At 40.0% G+C, this 23,156-nt stretch overlaps 3 protein-coding genes across 10 annotated transcripts in view; 2 read left to right on the top strand and 1 right to left on the bottom strand.

Moving 5' to 3' along the window:
• SUPT20H (SPT20 homolog, SAGA complex component) overlaps positions 1-3,699 on the top strand; it is a 50,661-nt gene extending 46,962 nt beyond the window's left edge. For 4 of the 6 annotated variants that reach the window (XM_025363937.1, XM_025363939.1, XM_025363941.1 and 1 more), the window contains exons 24-25: positions 797-902; positions 3,207-3,699. In XM_025363937.1, the coding sequence (XP_025219722.1) occupies positions 797-902; positions 3,207-3,307 (207 nt within the window). In that variant the 3' untranslated portion in view covers positions 3,308-3,699. Of the gene's footprint in view, positions 1-796; positions 903-2,352; positions 2,457-3,206 lie in introns of all 6 variants that reach the window. The other 2 variants (XM_025363938.1, XM_025363935.1) reach the window with 2 other exon arrangements.
• On the bottom strand, positions 3,402-12,728 carry EXOSC8 (exosome component 8). The gene is made up of 11 exons (XM_025363945.1): positions 12,313-12,728; positions 10,878-10,914; positions 10,632-10,695; positions 10,177-10,250; positions 8,627-8,672; positions 7,176-7,281; positions 7,041-7,086; positions 6,146-6,242; positions 4,868-4,988; positions 4,172-4,278; positions 3,402-3,823 (listed from the first exon to the last, which is right to left on the bottom strand). The coding sequence occupies exons 1-11, from the start codon at positions 12,327-12,329 to the stop codon at positions 3,708-3,710; spliced, it is 831 nt and encodes a 276-aa protein (XP_025219730.1). The 5' UTR covers positions 12,330-12,728; the 3' UTR covers positions 3,402-3,707.
• A 988-nt stretch (positions 12,729-13,716) lies between these two features.
• Positions 13,717-23,156, top strand: part of ALG5 (ALG5, dolichyl-phosphate beta-glucosyltransferase) — a 51,534-nt gene continuing 42,094 nt past the window's right edge. Inside the window, exons 1-4 of one of the 3 annotated variants that reach the window (XM_025363942.1) lie at positions 13,717-13,840; positions 17,406-17,577; positions 17,966-18,012; positions 19,335-19,403. In XM_025363942.1, the coding sequence (XP_025219727.1) occupies positions 13,775-13,840; positions 17,406-17,577; positions 17,966-18,012; positions 19,335-19,403 (354 nt within the window). In that variant the 5' untranslated portion in view covers positions 13,717-13,774. The remainder of the gene's footprint in view (positions 13,841-17,405; positions 17,578-17,965; positions 18,013-19,334; positions 19,404-23,156) is intronic. The other 2 variants (XM_025363944.1, XM_025363943.1) reach the window with 2 other exon arrangements.

The raw sequence follows: 23,156 nt of genomic DNA, 5'->3' as shown, positions 1-23,156 counted from the left end.
GTATATATAGTGTTGATTTTTGTATATTGATCTTGTATTGTGCCCTCTTACTGAACTTACTATTTCTAGGAGCTGTTTTGGAGATTGCTTAGGATTTTCTACAGTATAAACAGTTGTGCCATTTGCAAATAAGGACAATTTTATTTTTTCCTATAAAATCGATATGCCAGCCGGGCGCGGTGGCTCACGCCTGTAATCCCAGCACTTTAGGAGGCCGAGGCGGGCGGATTACAAGGTCAGGAGATCGAGACCATCCTGGCGAACACAATGAAGCCCCATCTCTACTAAAGAATACAAAAAATTAGCCAGGTGTAGTGGCAAGCACCTATAGTCCCAGCTACTCGGGAGGCTGAGGCAGGAGAATGGCGTGAACCCAGAAGGCGGAGGTTGCAGTGAGCCCAGATTGCGCCACTGCACTCCAGCCTGGGCAACAGAGCAAGACTCGTCTCAAAAAACAAAAAACAAAACACATAAAGTTCCAGTACTATGTTTATGTTACAAAGAGTGTTTTAAGCTTTAAAAAATTGTTTCGGTGAAGCTTTATAAAAGCCTTAGGCATTATCTTGGTAGCATCAAACAATAAATACAGATGCACTGAAAAAGAAAGTTTTCTTTGTTCAAATGGTATAAATTTATTCTTGCTTACTCTAAATACCTTTGAAGTATTTTCCTTGTTACTCTTTTTACAAGACTAGTCTCATACTGCTTTATTTCATACCGGAAAAAATGCTGATTTATTTTCACCAGCTCAAATTTGTTTTTCTTTCTCGTACAAGTCATTTATTTTTTTATTCAGGGTTCTGAACAAGGTTCAACCAGTCAAGAACAGGCCTTATCTGCTCAGCAAGCTGCTGTTATTAACCTTACTGGAGTAGGAAGTTTTATGCAGTCACAGGCAGCTGGTAGGTATCTTCATAACTTTATATGCTGAATTTACTAAACATATTCAATCTATTTGGGATCTCACCACTTATTTTCTTTTCCTTCCCTTGCAACCAGTAAACAGGAAAAAGTAAAGCTATAATGTGTGAACTATTAAATTGATTAATGGCTGAGATTTTTTTCATTAATTTGATAGTGCATTAATTAAAAGAGCTTTGACTTAACATAATTACCACAGTTGTGTTTTCCTTGTGTTACAGTTTACTGGCAAAATTTAATAATTATCCACTTTACTAGGTTACCAGAGCTGTTTTCAGTGTTTGCCAGTAGTTATGTTAATTAATAACTTTTTCGTTTTCCTGGGTTAAGACTGAATTTTTCTAGATTGCATAATCTTTTGTTTCATTCTGGTAATTTGTAGTTGCATAAATGACTTTAAGTCTTAATGGACAATAGCATAACTTATGTAAGCCACTATTATCATTTAAGAAAAGATTAACTTCTCAACACTTCCCAGCAGTAAATGGTGAACTAAAGATTACTCTTAATGATTCCTGTCAGTTGAAGATAATTCTAACTTTATACTTAATTAAAAGAGTAAGCCACATGTATAAGAAAGCTGTAAGAGTTTGAGGATTGAATGAGTGACTGTGTTGTCAATATCTTATCACTGTGGGCTTACTATGCCTTTAGAAGTCTTTTAGAATAATCTTTATTTTGGAAGTAAGTAATCCTTACATATAAAGTTCCAACTCAGAGGTAGTGAATTTCCAAAGAGAAGTTTATGTAATTATATACCTTTATCAGCCCAGTTGTGAATTTCCGAAAATAGCTCTAGTATAATTTAGTGACAACTCTAGTCTGAAAAGTCATGAGAATGTTCGTAGCCACAGATTGCCATAATTTGAGTCCAAGTCACTTAAATCATGTTGGCCTTCAAACTTCCTCATATGTAAAATAAGTGTTGAACTGATTACTGTGGTTCCACTCAGCTCAAAAAATAACAAACAATGCTCAGTCTCAGTTCATCACCTCTGTTGTTAATAGAGTAGTCTGATATTCATTGCAACATCTTTTGTTTAAAGCAATTGTCTGTCTACCAGCTTTGTCGTTACGATAGTTTGGATTTCTTCCATCTCCCTTCTCCTACTATTGGTTATATTTCAAAAATAATGTACTCTTCTAAACAAAATAGCACCAGTATCAAATTTTATACAGATGCAAGAGAGGTTCAGTGCTTTGACACATAATGCACTCCCTTCTCTGTGTCCAGAAAGTTCCATAATCAGTGGTACCCCCAACTAACAGGAGACCATATACTAAATTTATTCTGAAATGTCTATGATTTGATACTTAAGATTAATCGTACTGCTAACTTTTCTATTATTTCATTTTCTGTGTTGTCCTTTTCTAACCCTGGTAGCCTTCAAACTTTTTGACTGGCCTGCTTTCCCCTTCTCCTCTCTGTAGTGTTGTCTCAGCTTGGCTCTGCCGAGAACAGACCTGAGCAAAGCCTTCCTCAGCAGAGATTCCAGCTCTCCTCTGCCTTTCAACAGCAGCAGCAACAGATACAAGTAATCCAGCAACTTCACTCTGATTACATTTTTAAAGATACTCAGCTCCAAAAGTACCTCAAAATAACTTGCTTTAGTTTTATTTTACTGTCTTTTAAGACTGTACAGTAATTGGTAAATAATTTAGCAAATTTTATTTAAAAGTCTTGACATTTTAGCCAGTCAACTTGGAGCACTGAATATATTTTGTACATTTAAGCCATACTCTTAAAATTTTTCATGAAGTGCTGGTGGCACATTAACATACATTTTTCTAGTATGCAGTGTATTTTGAAATAGACAGTTGTAAGTGCCAATTGTTAACTTTCTAATATTTTATTGCAGAAAAGTGTTCCTATTAGTAAATGTCATACCTGTTTATTTAGAAAAATGTTATACCATCATTTTAGGAAGGAAAGTCAGCATATTATAGTTGACTATCTTGATATTCAGGGTTGTTTTATATTGCTATAAACTATCATTATACAACAAAATGGTAACTGAAGTTGCTGAGTTACTACAATATAGACTGGCAGGGCAAAGTAACAAATAATTTTGAAGTTTGCCAAGAATCATTTTTAAAGCCCTCAGCAGGCTTCTGTGCCACTGGTGCTGTTTGACTGTGCATTGTCTCAATGTGGTATAGTCCCTTTTTGTTATCTTGGTGCTTTCTCCCTTTTTCAGTTGTGTTGTTTCGTCACTCTCAGGAAAAGCACCTTTCCACACCTGCCTGCATTTAACATAACTCGATTTTTTCCCTCCCTTTTGCAGCAGTTGCGATTCTTGCAGCATCAAATGGCTATGGCAGCAGCAGCAGCACAAACAGCTCAGCTACACCGTCATCGGCATACAGGCAGCCAGTCAAAAAGTAAAATGAAGAGAGGCACGCCAACCACTCCAAAATTCTGAGTCTTGCATTATTTTTTGTTCCTTTTTTAAAAACACAAGAGCATTGAATCAAAAGGATTGAGTTTCTACTTTTTGTTTTTTTAATGTGTCAGTATTTTACATTGCTAGATGTACAAACTTTATACAGAAGCACAACCTTATCATTTTTAAATAAAAACAGGGAAATGGTTTAACAAACTAGGGTTGGTTTGCCTAAGTCATTGCTTTTTAAAAATGGTTTCACTATACATTATATGGAAGTGACCTAAGAAATAACAGAAACATCTTTCAGAAGAATGTAGTTTGATATTTATTTAGTATAAAATGTTTGTGCACAGTGTTAACAAATACAATTTTTACAAATCTGTTTTGAAAAGTGGCTATTTATTTGGGTTTCATACTCTTAATTACTTCATCCATCAATTTTTTAACTTCTTTGTGTCTTGTAACTGCTCGGCTCATGCAGTCCTGAAGTTTAGCTCCAGTTAGCCCGCTTCCACCTGAAAAATTATTTTGCCAATACTTTTAATCTATCACTGTTTTTCAAAAAACATTAATGTCATATCAAATTATGAAACAAAAAAATTGGATAACATAAATCAGGGTACAGTCTCAAGATCTGCAAGTTAGTTTCACAAGACCTCCAAGTGATTCTAATGTATGTCTTAAGTTTAAGAATCACTGACATATACCATTAAGATGGAAGAAAATTTGAGGTAGCTAAGAAACTACAGTAAACTTAAATTAGGTAAATGAAATATCCCATATTCCATTTGGCCCTCCCTAATTTAAGACTCACACTGAGTTTTCATCTACATATGTTTAGGACTGAAGTGGCAGGAACATGCCTGGTTTGTGAAGACAACAGAGCTTGCCTTCCTCATCCATTACTATTGTTAAGGTTCCTGTTGCCAGATGTTCCTCCTCTCCAGTAGGGTCAACTATAAGCAAAGTGCTATAAAAAGAAAAAAGTATAAGTTATCAATCCATGGAACAAATTTTACTTTAAAAATACTAAACATACTGTCAGCCTCCCAAGTAGCTGGAATTACAGGTACACACCATCACACCTAGCTAATTTTTGTATTTTTAGTAGAGACAGGGTTTCACTGTCTTGGCCAGGCTGGTCTCGAACTCCTGACCTCAGGTAATACCCTGCCTCAGCCTCCCAAAGTGCTTGCATTACAGGCATGACCCACCATGCCTCGCCCTGCTCTACTATTTCTGAATGTGCTAAAATCCTTGGAAAATACTGAAGATAGCTTCAGGTAAATCTTTAGTGAAAGAATTAGAAATTAACATTACACAGGTATAAGTAAACCAAGGAACAGGTAAAGTGAACACAATTATCATCCAAATCAGGATGCTTATGAAAGCAGACAGGTTGACTAGAAATAATTGTGCAGGGACAAGTATAAACTCAAGTGTCCAGGGAAAACTAGGATGTAGAGTCACCATAGCACTTCCTGAAGAGTTAGAATGCTGAACATCAATTACCCAAATCTTAAATATAGAAAATTTTAAAGTAAGTTTGATTAACTTACTCATCAAACACAGCAAAAGAAGTTGCAACTGGATGAGTTCTAATATTCAAATAACTTTTCTTCTTTAAATTAACTTCTGCTAAAGCAGTTTCTTCATTTATAGTAACTTCAGGCAACTGTACTAAGAAAAGGCAAATTTGTAAAGTAAGTCTCTAAGAAACAAATGGTTTTTAAGCTTTTTTTTTTTTAATTCACCTTTCCCTCGATTGAACTTGCCCAGAACATTTCTTTTTAAAAAGCACCTTACAGCCACTAAGGTAAATACAGAGGATATACATTGCTCTTCACAACATCTGACATGCCTACCTAGTGCTTATTGCATAATTTTTTTAAGTTTAAGAAGTCAAAATGATTTTTTTTTTAATTTTTAGAGATAGGGTCTTGTTATGTTGCCCAGGCTAGAACTGAATTCCTAGCAATCTTCCCACCTCAACCTCCCCAGTAGCTGGGTGGGACTATAGGCATGTGCCACTGTACCCAGTTTTGAAATGAAAATGATTACTAATAGATAACATGTCTAGCTAATTTGTATATGCCAGGTACTGTTTTAAGCATTTCCACATTTTCATTGTATTCACCTAATCAATACTCTTACAAACTAAATACTATTATCCCTATTTTATTATAGATAAGGAAACTTCAGCACAGAGTGACAGAGCCAGGAATCAAACCTAAGTCTCTGCTTTAACCACTCTGTTACAATATTGTGCTAACTTCATTTTCTACCTCCAATTCACTTAACCACTCTATTATAATATTGCTGTGCTAACTTTATTTTCCACCTCCAATTATTTGTTCCTACCAATTCATCATTCACCAATGATAGGGAATATGCACAAGTTATTGAAATCTGTAACTAATCAGTCAACCTAGACTCCTTGCTAAGAAACTTCACTATTACTATGGCCTCACAGTAAAAACAACAGAATCCATTCTAATTCTTTTGGCAATATCACATAAAGAACTATGAGGATACTGGCAGATCTTCACCAATCACCTAGCCAGAAGTTACAAGTCTTGTCTCCCTCTCCCACCATTATTAACACTATTATGGAAAGGACTGAAGTCCTAACCTAAGTAGACGGGTACAGTCAAAGCAGCACTCTAAAGAGCATTCAGTTAGAGAATATACAACTATCAACTATATTTGGAAAGTAATGGCAGTATTACATTCATTAATTTGGAAGCATACGAAAGCAAATGTACATTAAAAGTTTCGCAAAACAGAACATTCTAACCCATTAGTGGGAATATTGCTGTTTTTGTAAGGCTGCTTACCATTTTTTAAAGCCGCTAACAAAGCAAATGTGCAGGCATCCAAAATGTTTCCATCATAGTCGAGGCAAATGAGATCACAGTATAGAACCCAGGCAAGCTAAAATAGAATTAACACAAAAGGAAATTAAAGCCTTCTAATGGGTAGAACATGCTATTCGCTTAGACTTAAGAACCACAGAACCCTTGGTTAAACAAGCAAGATAACCTTCAAGGCTCAAAAACCTTAAGAAAATGCTTTACCTTTTTCAAGTAGAAAACCAGAAGAAAGTGGACAGGTTTGGTGAAAGCTGGCTTTTGATGGCCAAGCTGACAAATGACAAACATGTCCATTTCCCTTAATGGAGCTACAGATGTAGAAGGAATTTCCATTCTTAGTGGGAGGTTACAGATAAGGAAGATGGTTTTGAAAGCCCTAGCTAAAATTCAAAATGCACTTTCCCATAATACATGAAATGTTTAGGTTTTACAGTGCTAACGTATCAGTTTATGGAAAGCCTCTCTAGGTTCTAATCAACCTAGTTTTACATTTTCAAATAGACTTTGGAATCTACTGTGGATTCACCAAAAACATATGTTAATATGATCAATGTTATAATCTGCTATAAGGAATAAAAAATGATTGAACTTTTCTCTAAAGGTTAAGGGGGAAAAAAAATTACTTCAGTTTAAAAGGTAGCTCCCAGACAGGCGGTAAGTCAGTCAAACTTGTTTTTTATAAACAATATGTTTCACTTAGAGCATTATAGAGTAAGAAATGACTGAATCTCTAAAATCTGTAAAGCAGCCATATTTAAGGCTACTTTGATTGGTGATTTTAATTTCCTTGTTCCCTTTCCCCCACAAAAAAAATCTCTTCAGAATTAATAAGAACTTATAGCTTCTCTATTCCTCTTACCTTCCCTGGAGAAATGCATAAGTCCTCTTTCTGAATTATCTGTGAACTTGATTTAATGACAAAGAGCAAAGTAAATGAAAAGTCAAAAACTATCTGAAAATGAATTACAGTAAAATTTTATCATGGTGCTCTTACTTTTCAATGACATCTGCAATGAACTGGCTAGCTACTTGGGCCTCTTCTCCAGGAGGTCCAGACCGGAATCTCGATGAACACAGGGGTGGTAGATCCACATTAGGAACTGAAAGAAACACTCTGCAGCTATGAACTAAATTTTTTTTTTTTTTTTTTTTTGAGATGGAGTCTTGCTCTGTCACCAGGCTGGAGTGCAGTGGCGCGATCTCCGCTCACTGCAGCCTCCACCTTCCAGGTTCAAGAGATTTCCCTGCCTCAGCCTCCCAAGTAGCTGGGATTACAGGCATGTGCCACCACGCCCAGCTAATTTTTTTGTATTTTGGTAGATGGGGTTTTACCATATTGGTTAAGATGGTCTCGATCTCCTGACCTCATGATCCACCTGCCTCAGCCTCCCAAAGTGCTGGGATTACAGGCGTGAGCCACCATGCCCGGCCTAAACTTTTTAATTTATGGATTATTGAAGTTAAAGGTATCAATCCACAGTAAAGGCAGCTGTGGCCATGGACAGGCTTTTCTGAATAGAGTACATTGTAACATAGTTACATTCTGCTTGGTCTCTGTAAGACTCCCAGGCATGAAATTCGTATTTTTCTGACTTTTTTCCCCCCATATGCATTTTTAAAAAATCTATTTTAGACTTCAATTCTCCTAAATCCTTTACCAGTTTTCCTGGTATCTTTCAAAATACCTCAATCTGTAACTGAAGATAGACCCTCTGCTAACATCCAACTGTTTTTCTCATTTAAGAAAATGTTGGTTCCTACCGTAAAGAACAGATGGTTCCAAGACAAGAAAAAAAATAGCAGTTGTATAAAGCAAAGAATCTTTATGGAAACAAAAAATGTGCAATGACAGTTCTTTGACTGAAAAAAATTCCATTCTATTTTTTTCTTTTGAAACAGGATTTCACTCTGTCACTCAGGCTTGAATGCAGTGATACAATCATATTTCATTGTAGCCTTGACCTCCCAGGCTCAAGCAATCCTCCTGCTTCAGCCTCCCAAGTAGTTGGGACAAACAGGTGTGCACCAGCACACCCAGCTAACTTGATTTTTTTGTAGAGACGGGGGTCTCCTTTGTTCCCCAGGCTGGTCTCGAACTCCTGGGCTGAAGCAATCCTGCAGTCTTGGCCTCCCAAAATCCTGGTATTACAGGTGTGAGTCACCACACCCAGCCAAAGTTCTATTTTCTTGGTTAGTAACATATGAATATATAAACAAAAATTGAGCAAGCAAGTTTGATAAAGATTAAATTTATGAAATTCTGTATCCTGCTATTATGCTATCTTTTACTAATACGGAAAACTTTTGAGGAATTTGTTTTATTGTTAAATATTTCTGAATATTAGGAATAATTTTCTTTACATCAACTCAACTAGGACTTAACTAAAATTATTATTAAATGTGTTAGAAGTATTAGTATTAAAATTACAAAACCATTTAACTTACCAACATATCCTTTATCAGGGGCATCTGTTGGTGGTGCTGCAAATTCCTATAGTAGCAAAGAAATGTTTCCTATTGAAACAAGCTACTGAAAAATTATGAAGACAACTTAGCAATCAGTTATGGAAGGCTCTATCAAATATCAGCTTAGGGAATTGTGCCAGGGCCTCTAAGGACATTGGTGCTGATCCTCACAGTAGCTCTACAAGATAAGAAGGCACTATAGTACAGTGGACTACACTATAGTGCTGCTCATCAAGATTACCTGGAGATCTTTTGAAAAATAGTAATTGAGTTTGTGCCCCCACCTAGTAGCCAAGAATCTTAATTTATTCCCCACATGGTAGAGCCAGATTTAGGAATTGCTGCTTTAGTGGTAAACAGCAAAAGCTCAGCTGGGCGCGGTGGCTCACACCTGTAATCCCAGCACTTTGGGAGGCAGAGGCGGGTGGATCACCTGAGGTCAGGAGTTTGAGACCAGCCTGGCCAAGACGGCAAAACCCCGTCTCTACTAAAAACACAAAAATTAGCCAGGCGTGGTGGCAGGCGCCTGTAATCCCAGCTACTTGGGAGGCTGAGGCAGGAGAATCACTTGGAACCCAGGAAGCAGAAGTTGCAGTGAGCCGAGAGCCTGCCACTGCACTCCAACCTGAGCAACAGAGCCAGACTCCGTCTCAAAAAAAAAAGAGCAAACGCTCTGCAATTAGCAAGCCGGTTCAAATGTCAGAGCCACATTTACTGGCTAACTTTAGGCAAGTTATTTAACCTCTAACCTTAAACTCCTCATCTGTCAAATGGGAAGAAAACAGTGTCTACTCCTAGGGTCTGTTAATAAGGGCCAAATGAGATGAACCTGTTAAATCCCAGGCATAAAACCCGATAAGGAGCAAGTTCTCAAATCGTATTGTTATATATCACTCTAGGTTTACCAAAGAAGAATCTCAACTAAGTGTTAAATAACACAGGGTGTATTGTAGTGAAAGAAGCACAGGCCTAGGAGTCAGATTTATGTTTCAAGTTTTACTTATGAGTCTTATGTACCTGGAGAGGTTACTGAACCTCATCTATAAAACAGGAGGTGGAGAAAAATAACAAATGATTGTTGTACGGATTAAAGTGGATAATTCTGTAGAGTGCCTAAAAAGGTGTCTGGAACATAGCAGGTACTCAGTAAATGGTAGCCATTATTCCCTCAAATTTTTCTTTTCAACAATTTCAATTTTCCACACATTTACACAGATTACATGTCATCACTGGCTAAAAGGACGTTACCAAAAATCTGTTAATTTCTCAAATGATATAACCAAATGTTTTAAAAATTAAGGGTGGCTAAGATTTTTAAAGTTGTTTCATTTTGGTACATTTGACAAATGTTCAGTCATTAAACTTGGGTCATATTATTTAACACTCATAGTGAAAGCTCTTGGGAAATTAAATATTAAAAACTGACACCCAACTGTCAAATCAAGAGTGGAATTATAGGTGTATATTACAATCTAATAAATAAAGCTAACTTTGTAACTCACATCTCAATAGGACATATTTAGATTTACCGCTTTAACTCCACAGATTACTGTAGTATTTCCCAACTTCACTAAAGCAGAACCATCTGCGGTACTAATGGAACCTGAAAAGATAAGCAAAGTGAAAAGTGCATGAAAGGAAAACAGCTACAAAATTATCTACATAATCATTAAAATTAAGTGTTTTGGCTTGCTGTGTATGATTATCATGCTGCCCCCTCAGTTGCTTATGAATATTTCGTTAGAATAATTGATTTTTACATAACTATTTTAAATTAGTGTTTAAATAATTATTCACCTGTCCTTGAATTTGTGTTAATGATTTTTCATTCAGTTACAGGGCTTTTGTACAGATAAAAATCTCTTCACACAAAAAATCATCAAATTCTTTAGACAAAGAGAATTTGGCTGAAAAACTGTTTAGGTGGTTCAGAGACTAAAACTTGGGAATATCATACAGTTGAAAATGGAAAATACATCCTTACCTATGTTGACAGTTGTGGTTCTGAATTCACCAAGTTCTCTTCCATCAGGACGGCAGTTCTCTTTCTAAATAAATGTTTATATAAAAATAGATTATACCTATTACATATTTTACACATCTATCACAAGTTTTACACACACCAGGGGAAACACATGTTACTTCAAATGGATTAAATTACTTGAAATGTATCTTTAAAAGCAGCCCATTGTTATCAAAAGGCAAAACATGTACATAACTTTTTACTCACCAGAAATCTCCTGTAATACTCCAGAGGTTCCACAGTTCTGAAACACGTGTTAAAAATATATCTGAGATAAACTGATGAATCTTAACATAAATCCAGAAATTGGCAAAGATCTTGAGTGTTGTGATGCAGCATACATCTCCACAACTTTTAACTAAAAGTAATTCTAGAAAGTAAAAATCCTTGCAGTAGCAATCACATTCAATTGCTGTCCTTAACTCTGCCATAAACGATTAGAAGATTGGTGTCTAAAAGCCCTTTGCGTGAGGTCTTTAAAAGCGGATTAATCTAGGTGTCAAAAGAATCTTGTCATTCTTGCTCTGAAACAAGGATCTAGTGATCATGAATATCTTACTAGATAACTCAGGAAACAAAAAAGGTACATCTTTATTTTCACTGTAACTGAAATTTAGCATATTCTTCAATTATGACTGTAGGCAATAAACCATAGTAACATTAGCAGTACCTGCAACTTTAACAACCACAGAGACCACAGATGTCTTCATTTGTACCCTATAGCTATGTAAGGTATGTTCAGGCTCACTGTTACTTTGAAATCCCAGCAGTTACTACTAGTCTCGCCACTAGATCTTGTTTAAGAAGGTTAATTTTAAAGCAAGTATATATACTACTATATCATGTCTTCGGAGTTTATACTTATAGATAACTATTTCAACATAATGGATTTCCTTTGGAATCCTATTTATCCATTTTTTAGAAACTTTAAGAAAGTCCATTGGCTTCACACAATAAAACCTTCCAAACGAGGCATGATCCTTTTAGAAATAAATGACGGGAGAGGGAGAAGCAGGCGGTATGTGGCTCTGATGCAACAATCTTGATTGACTGACTGACTGAGACAGAGTCTCACTCTGTCGCCCAGGCTGGAGTGCAGTGGCGCGATCTCGGCTCACTACAACCTCTGCCTCCCGAGTTCAAGCGATTCTCCTGCCTCAGCCTCCTGAGTAGCTGGGATTACAGGCGCCCACCACCATGCCCGGCTAATTTTTACATTTTTATTAGGGACTGGGTTTCACCATGTAAATCAGGCTGGTCTCTAACTCCTGACCTCAGATGATTCGCCCGCCTCGGCCTCTCAAAGTGCTGGGATTACAGGCATGAACCACCGCGCCCGGCCACAATCTTTAAAAGAGTACAACTATGTCTCCTGGGACTGAACATTCACTACACACCACGCTCACGAGCGCTCGCAGCGGGCATGGAACTCTACAGAGTCCTTTCATCTCTCGTTTCATTGGGGGGAAGAAGCCCTTTCTTTTCACTATAACCACCTCCAGGTCCTCCCACTCGTCGCCTGCTTCGACGAGGAAGGAAATGGCACCCCAACGGGGTCGCCCTCCGGGTGAGAGAATCCCAGCTAAGAGTTAAAGGAAGCTGCCGTTCACCAGGGTACAGAACTCGACCCGCCAACACTCACTTGAACCCAGCCGCCATCTTCCCGCCCGCGCGTCTGCGCCTGCGCCGCTCCTCGCCTGCGCGCCTGTTCCGCCGCCGCACTTTCGACACGGTTGCCCAGGCCGCTCACGCCACAGGAAACGCCAAGGTGGGGACGCGACGAAAGGTCCCTGGCCCGCCTTCGCATCGACTTTCCCCTGCCCAGACGCCCTTCTAAGTTTGCTTGCCTTGGACGTATTTTGACGAATCTGCTGTTAAAGAAGGAGCGGTCTCCGTCTTTATTAAAAAACTGGTGCTGTAACTCAGAATAACGCCAACAGTTCAGAGATAACAGGGTTTCCAGCGAAGAATCAAGCAGTGCGTGTGGAGCGTTATTCCAATGTTTCTGCGTATTTTTTTCCGCCTGTGACTTAGGCTGAGCCCTGGCCTTGCCTCTTCACTGGTCAAAGGCTCCTTGCTCCAGCACATGAGAAACCTGTTTTTTTTTGTTTGTTTGTTTTGAGATGGAGTCCCGCTCTGTCGCCCAGGCTGGAGTGCAGTGGCCGGATCTCGGCTCACTGCAAGCTCCACCTCCCGGGTTCACGCCATTCTCCTGCCTCAGCCTCCCGAGTAGCTGGGACTACAGGCGCCTGCCACCTCGCCCAGCTAATTTTGTGTGTGTGTGTGTGTGTTTTTAGTAGAGACGGGGTTTCGCCGTGTCAGCCAGGATGATCTCGATCTCCTGACCTCGTGATCCGCCCGTCTCGGCCTTCCAAAGTGCGGGGATTACAGGCGTGAGCCACCGCGCCCGGCCGAGAAACCCGAACTTTATTTGCGCTCATTGTCCCACCACGTTCTGCTCTGCATCAGCTTGTGTTGTAGACTGTGTCGTGCTCAAGGCTGCCATCTCCCTCCTAGGCGGGGTTACCAGATAAAATACAGGATACCAAGTTAAATTCGAATGTCTGATAAACACAGCATTTTTTTTAAGCATGAGTATGCCCCAAATAGAGCATGCAATTAGTTGTTGCCAGAACCTGGAGGGAGCTGGGAAGACTTTACAGATAGATAGTGGTGATGGTTGCACAGTATTGTGTATGTAATTAATGCCACTCACTATTGTAAAAATGATTCAAATGGCAACTTTTTGTTTTATTTTACCACAATTTATAAAAACTAGTGTAACCAGAAACCTTTAACTGGATAAGTTGTATGGTATGTGACTATCTTAATAAGGCTGTTAAAAACATAATTAGGTTTTTTTGTCTGAAATTAAAATTAAGTAGACATCTTACATACTTGCTAAACCTGGCGCCCTGCTACGGAACCTGGCGCGCCTCTCCACCGACTGGGCGCCGAGGGCACGAGAGCGGCGTTTTCTCCGCCTCGCCACGCGGGGGCGCTGCGGCCAGCGGGCGCGACCTCTGGCGACGGGACCGAATCGCACGGGCGCGCTTCCGCTTGTGTGTAGGTGCGGGATTGGGCGGGCGGCTCCGACATGGAGAATGGCTCTGCTTCTGCTGCAGCTGGCGGTACTCGGCGCGGCGCTGGCGGCCGCAGCCCTCGTGCTGGTGAGAACAGGGATGGGAACCCGCGCAGGCCGGGGCTCACCGCTCTCCGGGAGACTGCAGCTCCTCAGGCGTCCCCTCCTGCGCGCTACCCGTTCTCAGACAAGTCCCTTTTCCCCTAGCTTCCCCCAAATACCTGACCTCGGAGTTTCCTTTCCTGGAGTTTCACTCTCCTTTTCTTCCGTTCTTTAATTTTCCTTTGGAATCTTATCTCTTTGTGTGCTGAGTTTTTCACACTGGGGCGCACCCACCCAGCCTGGCATCGTCGCCGCTTCCCTCGCCCCTGGTGCCCATGCCCCCTGCCCACCCGCTCTTTCAGCCTCGACCTCTCCCAGACTCTCCGGGACCTGCAGCCGCTGCAGTTCTGCTCCACCCAGGGAGGTCTCCAGCCCCAGAAGAGGTGTGCTCCCTAGCATGCCTCCTTTGCTGATGGGGTTAAGCAGATAGAGATGACGGAGCCCTTACTGACAGCAGCTATCTGTTACAAATGGGAATAAATCCGTGGATCGATGAGACCCACTAGGGACGCAGGGTGAGCGAGAGACGGGCCTCAGGCCTCTTGTCAGGGGCGCGTGTGTCCCAGAATTAAGCACCCTAAATATAATGCCCATAAACAAGGCAGGACAATAGAATTCAAACTCGATTTTCTTTGCCATTGCTCTCGAAACACAAAAACATTGTAAACTCTTGCTGATTGTTACGTGGTAGAAAATTGGCCAAATGAACTCTCTCCCGCGTACCTTGGAATGAGCCTGCCCTCTAGTTAGTAAGTGGAGAGGATTTCAGCTTCCTTCACATTCAGATTAGTCATCTAGACAGCACTGCCAGGAAGGCCACCCTGCCATCTTTCCAGAAAATGTATAAATTTACAGTTTAGATAAAATGTAAAGCATCCTTACTTCTTTGTTAATAGTATCTGGGTAAGAGAGGAGTCCTCTCTTGCCCTAACTAGCGGAGATTTCAGGGTTTGGAGCTTTTTTGTTTTTTCAAGTTTTTGAGCAAACCAGGATTTATTTATTTTTTATTTTTTATTTTTGGCGGTGTACGGGCGGGGAGTGGATTCACACATTCTTAGATTGAAGCTGCCTTACTTTGGGTCTTTTGCACAGATTGTATGAGATTGTACTGACGGTATTTGTTCCCACTAGCTTGAAGTGACAAGAGCTACCATTTATTGAGTGTAGTACTTACTATATGTTCAGTGTTGCACTTGGTTTAATAGGAGTTATCTCATTAAATCTTTAAAATAACACTGACATATATGTTGTTATTATCATTATTTTACTGGTGAGGAAACAAGTTGGAGAAATGAGCTCGTGTACTCAAATGTTACACAACTAGTGAAACTTAGGTTTTTTAAATGCCAGAGCAAGAAATAATTTAAAAAATAATTTTTCACAGCTTCATCTTTTCTTCATATGTATCCACTCTCCGTTCTTATTTTCTCACAGTCTCACCTCCTTTCTGAATTATTTTAAAACAAAATTCGAAGATATTTTATCTTTAAATCCTTAGCATTTATTTCTAACAGATAAGGTCCCTCTTTTTAAAATACCACAATAAAGTGGTCACAGATTTATGTTTATTCTGTGATTTCAAATGCCCCCTCAGTTCACTTGCCCTCACTTGTCTCATATATGTGTCTGTTTGTTCCAATCAGGATCCAAACAAGTGTCACACCTTGTACTCCGTTGACATATTCAGTGTCTTAATTGGTTAAAAGTTTCTCCTCCTCCTTTTTTTCTTTTCCTTTTTTTTTTGTTTTGTTTTTGTTTTTGTTTTTGAGACGGAGTCTGGCTCTTGTCGCGCAGGCTGGAGTGCAGTGGTGTGATCTTGGCTCACTGCAACCTCCGCCCTCAAGCAATTCTCCTGCCTCAGCCTCCTGAGTAGCTGGGATTACAGGTGCCTGCCACACCACTCCTGGCTAATTTTTATACTTTTAGTAGAGACAGAGTTTTGCCATGTTGGCCAGGCTGGTCTCGAACTCCTGACCTCAGGTGATCCGCCCTCCTCGGCCTCCCAAACTTCTGGGATTACAGACGTGAGCCACCATGCCTGGCCTTTTTCCTTGTCTTTAATATGATCATTTGTCCCGTAGAACTTCTCACAATTTGGATTTCTTTGATTGCTTCCCCTTAATGCCTTTTAATATCTTCTATCTCAGATTTTCTATAAACTGGTAGTTAGGATCGAGAGACCTGATCAGATACATACTTGATGTGTTGTTTAATCAAGAAAAAATTGTGAATGATGCTTCTTCCTTTCTCTTGTGTCTCATTAGGAGTCATGTAATGGCCAGTTGCCTCTGGTGTTAAGATGGATGTGTGGTTTCAAGTGTTGCCAGCCAGACCCACCAGTTTATAAAGTTTGTCATCAGCCTGAAGGTTTTAGTAGTCATTGAGGATCATTACCTAAATGCTTTATTTCGTTGTGGGTTGCAAAGTGAAATATTCTGATTGTATTCTTCATTTATTACCTAGAGTTTTGTAATGAAAGAAATCTCATCCTCAGCTATTCATTTACCCTGAAATATTTTTCATACATATAAAACGCAAAATAAAAGGCAAATTTTTGAAATAATGAGATGGTTCCTGCATCTTATCCAGTTTTTGTTTTTAGTATCATTGTGAATTTATGATTTACAGTATTTTCATGGTTTGATCCATTGCAATAATTTTTTTTGACAGGGGGAGGTGGGAGGATGATCAGATTCTTGCATCATAGGCCACTGAGAGCCCCTTCAGGTTGACTAATTTGTCCTTTCAGCATAGCCCTTGTAATCTTTGATAGCGTCTTCAAATTGGTCATTAAATTACAAATGAGTAGCATTCCAAAAATTTATAGACTGTTTTGAAAGCAGAAAGTGTACCAATAAAAACAATGTAAAAAAAAAAAATGGTTATTTCCAAAGCTTAGCTCCCAAGTGCCTATTGAAGGGAGCCTGTAAGTTAGATACTTCAGTAAATGCTGTATTCTGAAATCAAATTCGAGTTAAGTATCAAAAACATATTCTTAAACATTGTTGTCCCTACTTGGTACTCTGGGGAATCTTCCTTTTATATCTTGGGTCTGTCTGGTCCTCGATGGGAAGTCTGCCCTCACCCCGCATGTTCCAACTGCAAAATGGACTTGTCCTGTCACATATAGATTCCAGGTAGAGATAGGACCTTACTCTGTGTGTGTGTGTGTGTCTATGCATGTAGACACGCTAAAGATCAGAGGTTTAGGGCACCTAAGAGTAGACTGGTCTTCCTGTAGTGACAGATCTCTCTTGTAGCTGGGATGATGGAAGCCTAGGGAATGATGACTGGGAAGAGACAGAGCCTCCCAAGGCATCAGCACCTTACTGATGGAAAAAAGGACAGTAATTCATTCCTAAGTAGGGGACTAGTTAGTGGACTCACTATTGTCTAATTTTGGAGTCACCTCTAGACCATTGTTAATGAACTGAAGCCTGAGAGTGAATATTCAACTAAAAGAAAAGTAGATGATGTATTCTAACATAAATACAGAAAAATCAGCAAAACATAATTGCTTTTTTGTAAAAGACATGTATGTCTGCTTTTAGATTTCCGTCGTTGCATTTATAACTGCTACAAAAATGCCAGCACTCCATCGACATGAAGAAGAGAAGGTCTTCTTAAATGCCAAAGGCCAGAAAGAAACTTTACCCAGCATATGGGACTTACCTACCAAACAACTTTCTGTCGTTGTGCCTTCATACAATGAAGAAAAACGGTGTAAGCCCAGTTTTTATTTTTTTGGTAAAGGGTAGTTTGGAAAGAAAAGGAAATTTAAAGTATTTGACTTCACCGTCTTTGCCAAAACATTAATAGATGTGGGCTGTGTCACGCGCACAGTTGGTAATTGTTGTAGTTCGGCAGAGAGGGAAGTGAATATTTGCTCTCACGAATAGGAGCAGCATCATGAGGCAGTGGGGCTGGAATGTTCTAGAGAGGTAATAAGCAAGTTGTGGACGGAAGGCAGGATTCCAGATGGGAATGACCGTTGGGAGAGTACCAGAGGGGCTTGTTAGATTATTGGGACTTTTTTCTGTATGTAAGCTGAATGTGCCGGGCTTGGAAAATCATTTTCAAAAGCGATTTTTAATATATTTTTTTCTTTAAGTGCCTGTGATGATGGATGAAGCTCTGAGCTATCTAGAGAAGAGACAGGTATCATGTTTTCTCTTTTAATATGATATCTCCAATTAAAACTAGACCAGGTCACCAACTTGTGGACCCCAAGCTAGATGCACTGTGAGAGGCAGTCCTGGCAGCACTGCAATTGCTGGGCCACCTGCTGCTCGGCTTGTTGCTATCCAAAAGCCCGGCACGTAGCATGCTACCTCCAGAGGCAGGTGGGTGACCCAGGACAAACCAGGAAGCGGCAATTTCTGTTTCTGTGCCCTCCTACCCATTTTTATCCTGTCTTGCCTGATGATATATTTAAAATTGAGTGACAGTGTATGTCTGCAGACTTCGTATGATGCCACAATGCTGTTTCTACTTTTGTGACTTATAAGAAAAGGTATATTGTTGTTGTTTTTGCTGTTAACTTTTATTCTCTTCTCTCTTTTTTTATTTTTTGGTTAACTGAGTTTGAATAAACAGAAAAACTAAGTCTGAATGAACAGAAAAAAAGATATTTTTAAAAGACTTACACTTACATTGAAATTATTTTGCATTTCTTCAGTATTCTCGAGAGTCTCCCCTCACATTTTCTTCTTCTTTTCCCTACATAAGGAGAAGAGAAATAATACACAATCTTCTTTTGTAACATTAGCTGCCATTGGAATCTCCTTGGAGGGATTAAGAATTAAGTGAGTTCTTTTTTTAAAAAAAATTGTTTTGATTTACTTTGCTTTTAGATTTTTTGTATAGAGGGGAAATAGAAGATTCACTGAAAAAGAAAGGGCCGTATTACCTTATTACCAACTCCAAAAATTCAATTTAGAGAAAAGAAGAAAGGAATTGAGCCCTTAATATGTATGAGGCTTCTACCTCTTCAATTACATGTAATCTTTACACCAGCCACATAGAGTAGGTTTTTCTGTTCTCTTTTTTTAATCCGAAAATAGGCCCAAAATGTTAAGTTGCCCAAGGTCATTAGGCTAAGAAATGCTGCGGCCAACCTGGAATCTGCCCTCTCTGACTTCAAACCTCAAGAGCTTTTTCTTGCACACCAGTACCCTCTCAGATGTGCTATAGCACCACAAGTACCTGGCTTCTTCCAGCACCAAGGTACAGGGCAGACCAGGGAACAGCAAGGTGACATGTAGAGATTGAGTCAATATTCACTCTCCACCTCTACCCAGGATCTCTCTCTTTTTTTTTTTTTACTTAGCCTTTTTATTTTATGCGGTTTGTGCCCTAATATTTGTATTCAAATTTATATGTATCAACACTAAAGCAGTTTTTTAAATTATTGATAATTTTATTAGAATACTTTATGGCAATTATGCCAAATTGTGTTATTTTATTTTTGTTTCTTGCAGAAACGAGATCCTGCGTTCACTTATGAAGTGATAGTAGTTGATGACGGCAGTAAAGATAAGACCTCAAAGGTAAATACACTTGCTTTCAGAACTGACAATAGATAGAAAATAGAGAACAGTTTTACACATGTGAAATCTCACTTTCATTCACCAGGGGACCCTAAAACTGTGCCTGACACTCTCCACTGTTACAGTGTAGATAGCAGAAAAAACAGATTTCGTTTATGGAACTTCTCCATAAGACCAGGGAAGCTTTGAAGATTGCCAGATAGGGAAGAAACATACCCACACACAGTTCCTCCTGGCCTTTAGGGTAGGAACCTTCCTTGCCTACCAGTTTGTGCTTCCTTTTTCCCTAAGCGCAGTTTCTTTATGCTCCATCTTGCCTTATAATTTCTAAAGCAGTCACGCCAATAGAAACCTGCCTTCATACCAGCCGCTGGGAATCAGGTGTGTCCTCTCACATGCACAGAGAGCACTGGCAGGATCTGGCCCAGGAAGGGTAAGTGCTGCACTTTGAGTAGTATGCTGTGAAAGTTATGAACACAAGCCATCTCAGCAGTTTAGTGATACATGCAGGGAATGGCATGGAAAGCAAACTTCGGACACTTGCTGCTGAGATTAGAGAGGTAGCCTAGACCCAGCTGAGGCTGTGCATCTTCTCCTGAGGAGCACTTTTTTGGTGGCCCTTGACCTGTGAGTGGCCAGCTGCTCTGCTGGAAGGATCAGAGATGCCCTCCCAGGGAGGACAAGCAAGGGAGGGGTTAGCAATTGGCCCCACTGCTCCCAAGGTTGGGAGGAAGTAGAAAGTTGAAATTATATTTAGTAGAAGTTTTTATTTAAAACAAAGACACCAGTTTTCGCTAAGCTAAATATTTACGGATTCCCTGTTAATGTCTTACAGTCTGAGAGGTGTGAGGAAAATTTTAGGTGTGGCTCTTGTTCTTGAGGTGTTTCAGACTAAGGGGGCACAAATTATAGTACAAGAGAATACTGCAGTTGTACAGTGATGTTTATTATATCCTCAAACAACATAGCAAAAAGGTGAGTAGGCACTCAGTAGGAACTCAGTTCACAAATGGTGGCTGAGTGACAGCTGCTGCCCTGTAAAACGCCATGCTATAAAACTTCAGTGTGCATCCATTCCAAATAGGTGTGGCTTCAACAATGTTATATTCCTTGAAGCTCCATACAGACTCTAGAGGGAGCTTTTCATCCTAACATAGTAAAGTCTTATTAGTTCACTTAGCTACTCACACAATGACTTTATCTTCTTGGTTTTGGAGTCTTATGATGAATATCAAGTATTGTGCCATTCCAGAGTAAACATCTACAGCACAAATAACTGTTCTTTGAACAGATGTTTCTTCAGCTGTTAAGCAGGAGTCAAGAGTTCTGACTGGTACTAAAATACAAAGATGTAAAGACCATTTTCTGCCTTGAAGGAATTCACATCTATTAATAATACTGGAAATATGCAGTAAATAATTAGAGCACTATGTGTTAGACATTTTTATCAATTAGGAACTGTATCATAGAGTGGCTTAGATAATAAAGACGTTTAATTATCTCATCTGCCAGGAAGTCTGGAAATAGTTGATTCCGGAGTTGGCTTAGCATTTTAACAGGATCAGGTTGCTGGATCCCGATCATTTTCAGTCTCATGCATTCCTTCATCACAAAATGGCCACAGCTACAAATATTACATGTCCTGGAGTAGTAGGGGACAGCCAGGACTTTAAGAATCATCTCTGGGCTGGTCATGGTGGCTCATGCCTATAATCCCAACACTTTGGGAGGCCAAGGTGGGAGGGTGGGAGGATTGCTTGAGCCCAAGAGTTTAAGGTTGCAGTGAGCTATGATCGTGCTACCACACTCCAGCCTGGGTAACGGAGCAAGACCCTGTGTCAACAAAAAGAATCATCTCTGCGTGCCTCTCTCCTTTTTAACTAGGAATGACAATCTTTATCAGAAGTCCTCACCCCCCCTTTAGTAAAGCCCACACCCAAAGTTCACAAGCTAGAACTTAGTGACATGACCACCCAAGCCTGCAGGGAGGCTGCAGAAGTACTCAGCAAAGAGGAGTTAGACCAGTCATGGTTCATCCCCTAGCGCTTCACAGTTGTCACTATGCATTACTGGGGCCATAACAGCAAAGAAGGAGGCACTGTTTGCTGGACTGGCAGTTAGTTAACAGTGGTACAACAGGAGTGTGTACACTGGACCATGGCTGCATTTGCTCACTGAGACTGATAGATTTCAGCTGTATGTCAGATACCAGAAATAAAAATCTTTGCTTTTAAGTAGCCGACATTTACAGTTGCATTATGTGATGAGTAAAGTAATAGTGGAATAAGAACATGCTTTAGTAGTACGTATTGCTGTTAGAATTATACTTTTCTTTTTTCTGGGGGAAGGTGAGGGTGGGCATGGAGGCTAGAAAAGAGAAATGGTGTTTGACTGAGTCTTAAGCTGGCCTGACAGGTGAGGAAGCTGGAAGACAGTGTTCTGAGAAAAGGCATACAAGTGTAAGACCGTGGTATGGTCTGGAAATCTCAAATACTGCTAATGTACATGGTACTAATGGGGCGGCCTCAGAAGCTGGCTAAAAAGGTGAGGGCTGAATCACAAAGGATCTCCTATGCTATGATAAGGAACTCATATGTGATGCTTAGAAGCCGTGGGTCATCCTTGAGGGTGTTTGAACAGGGCTTATGTGAACCGATTTCCATATTAAAATGCTCCTCATATAACTTTAGGAATGAATTAGGGAGTCAGGCTAGAGATGTGGAGACTTTCGGGGATAAGGCCCTGAACTAGGTCAGGAAGATGTGAGGATGGCATGAATTTGAGAGGCATTTTACAAATCAGTCGGTGAGTTACAGTAGCCAGTGAATTGTGATGCGTGATAGAAATGAAAGATGATTTTCAGGCTTTCAATTTGAGCAACTTAGTAGGTGGTGATGCCATTTGCTGCAGCAAGGAATATAGACTGAGCAGGAGTGGGAGAAGGAGATGAATGAAATTCTGGAGTTTTTATTTATTCAGTATATAACTACGTGACGCAGGACAGAGAGTCTGGGCTCTAAACAGACATGCGAGATTCATAAATATAAGGTGTAATTAAGCCCATGCAGTGACTCCCAGTGAGCTTTTATGTTGACAAGAGAAGATGGCCAGGGGTTTCCCATTAGCTGTGTGTACAACGTAGAGTCGGTCCTTGTGAGCATTATCAGCGTTTAAGGAGCAAGCCAAGCAAAAGGAGTTAGTGGTGAAAACTTAGGAACAGTTAGAGGAGGGCAAAGGCCGGATGAGAGCAACTTTACAGCTGCCCGCAGAGTTGGTTGTCAAAGGACAGGGTACCTGATGGACTAAGGTTACAAGGAAAGGGGATGTGGAAGAGCAAAGGGCATGAGCCATACTACAGTGGACTGAAAAATAAATGGGTGATGAAATGCAGGTGGCAAATATAGATCACTATCTTATGACTTTGATTATAAAGCAGAATAATGGCAGTAGTTTGAGAAAATAGTGAAGTCAAAGGAAAGTTTTTAGGATGCTGGCAGCTTGAGCAAGTCTGAGGCTGTGGAGCCAGCAGAGAGCAAGGGATTGAAGATTTAGAAGAGAAGTTACAGCATGGATATCTGCTGAGAGAGAGGAATTTGAGTGAAAAGATTCTGGGGAAATGGTCAGGATATAAACAGCCTCTCTGGGGAGTAAGATCGATTGCAGACCAGAACAAATACAAAAGTCGTTAACCAGTGTTGAGGGCCCAATCACAGGTTTGTACTAGTCAGATAGCACATGGCTTTTGTGGGGGGT

Source organism: Theropithecus gelada, chromosome 17, assembly GCF_003255815.1.
Source record: "Theropithecus gelada isolate Dixy chromosome 17, Tgel_1.0, whole genome shotgun sequence".
In the NCBI taxonomy this organism is placed as follows: Eukaryota; Metazoa; Chordata; class Mammalia; order Primates; family Cercopithecidae; genus Theropithecus; species Theropithecus gelada.
This window is presented reverse-complemented; position numbering and strand designations above follow the sequence as displayed.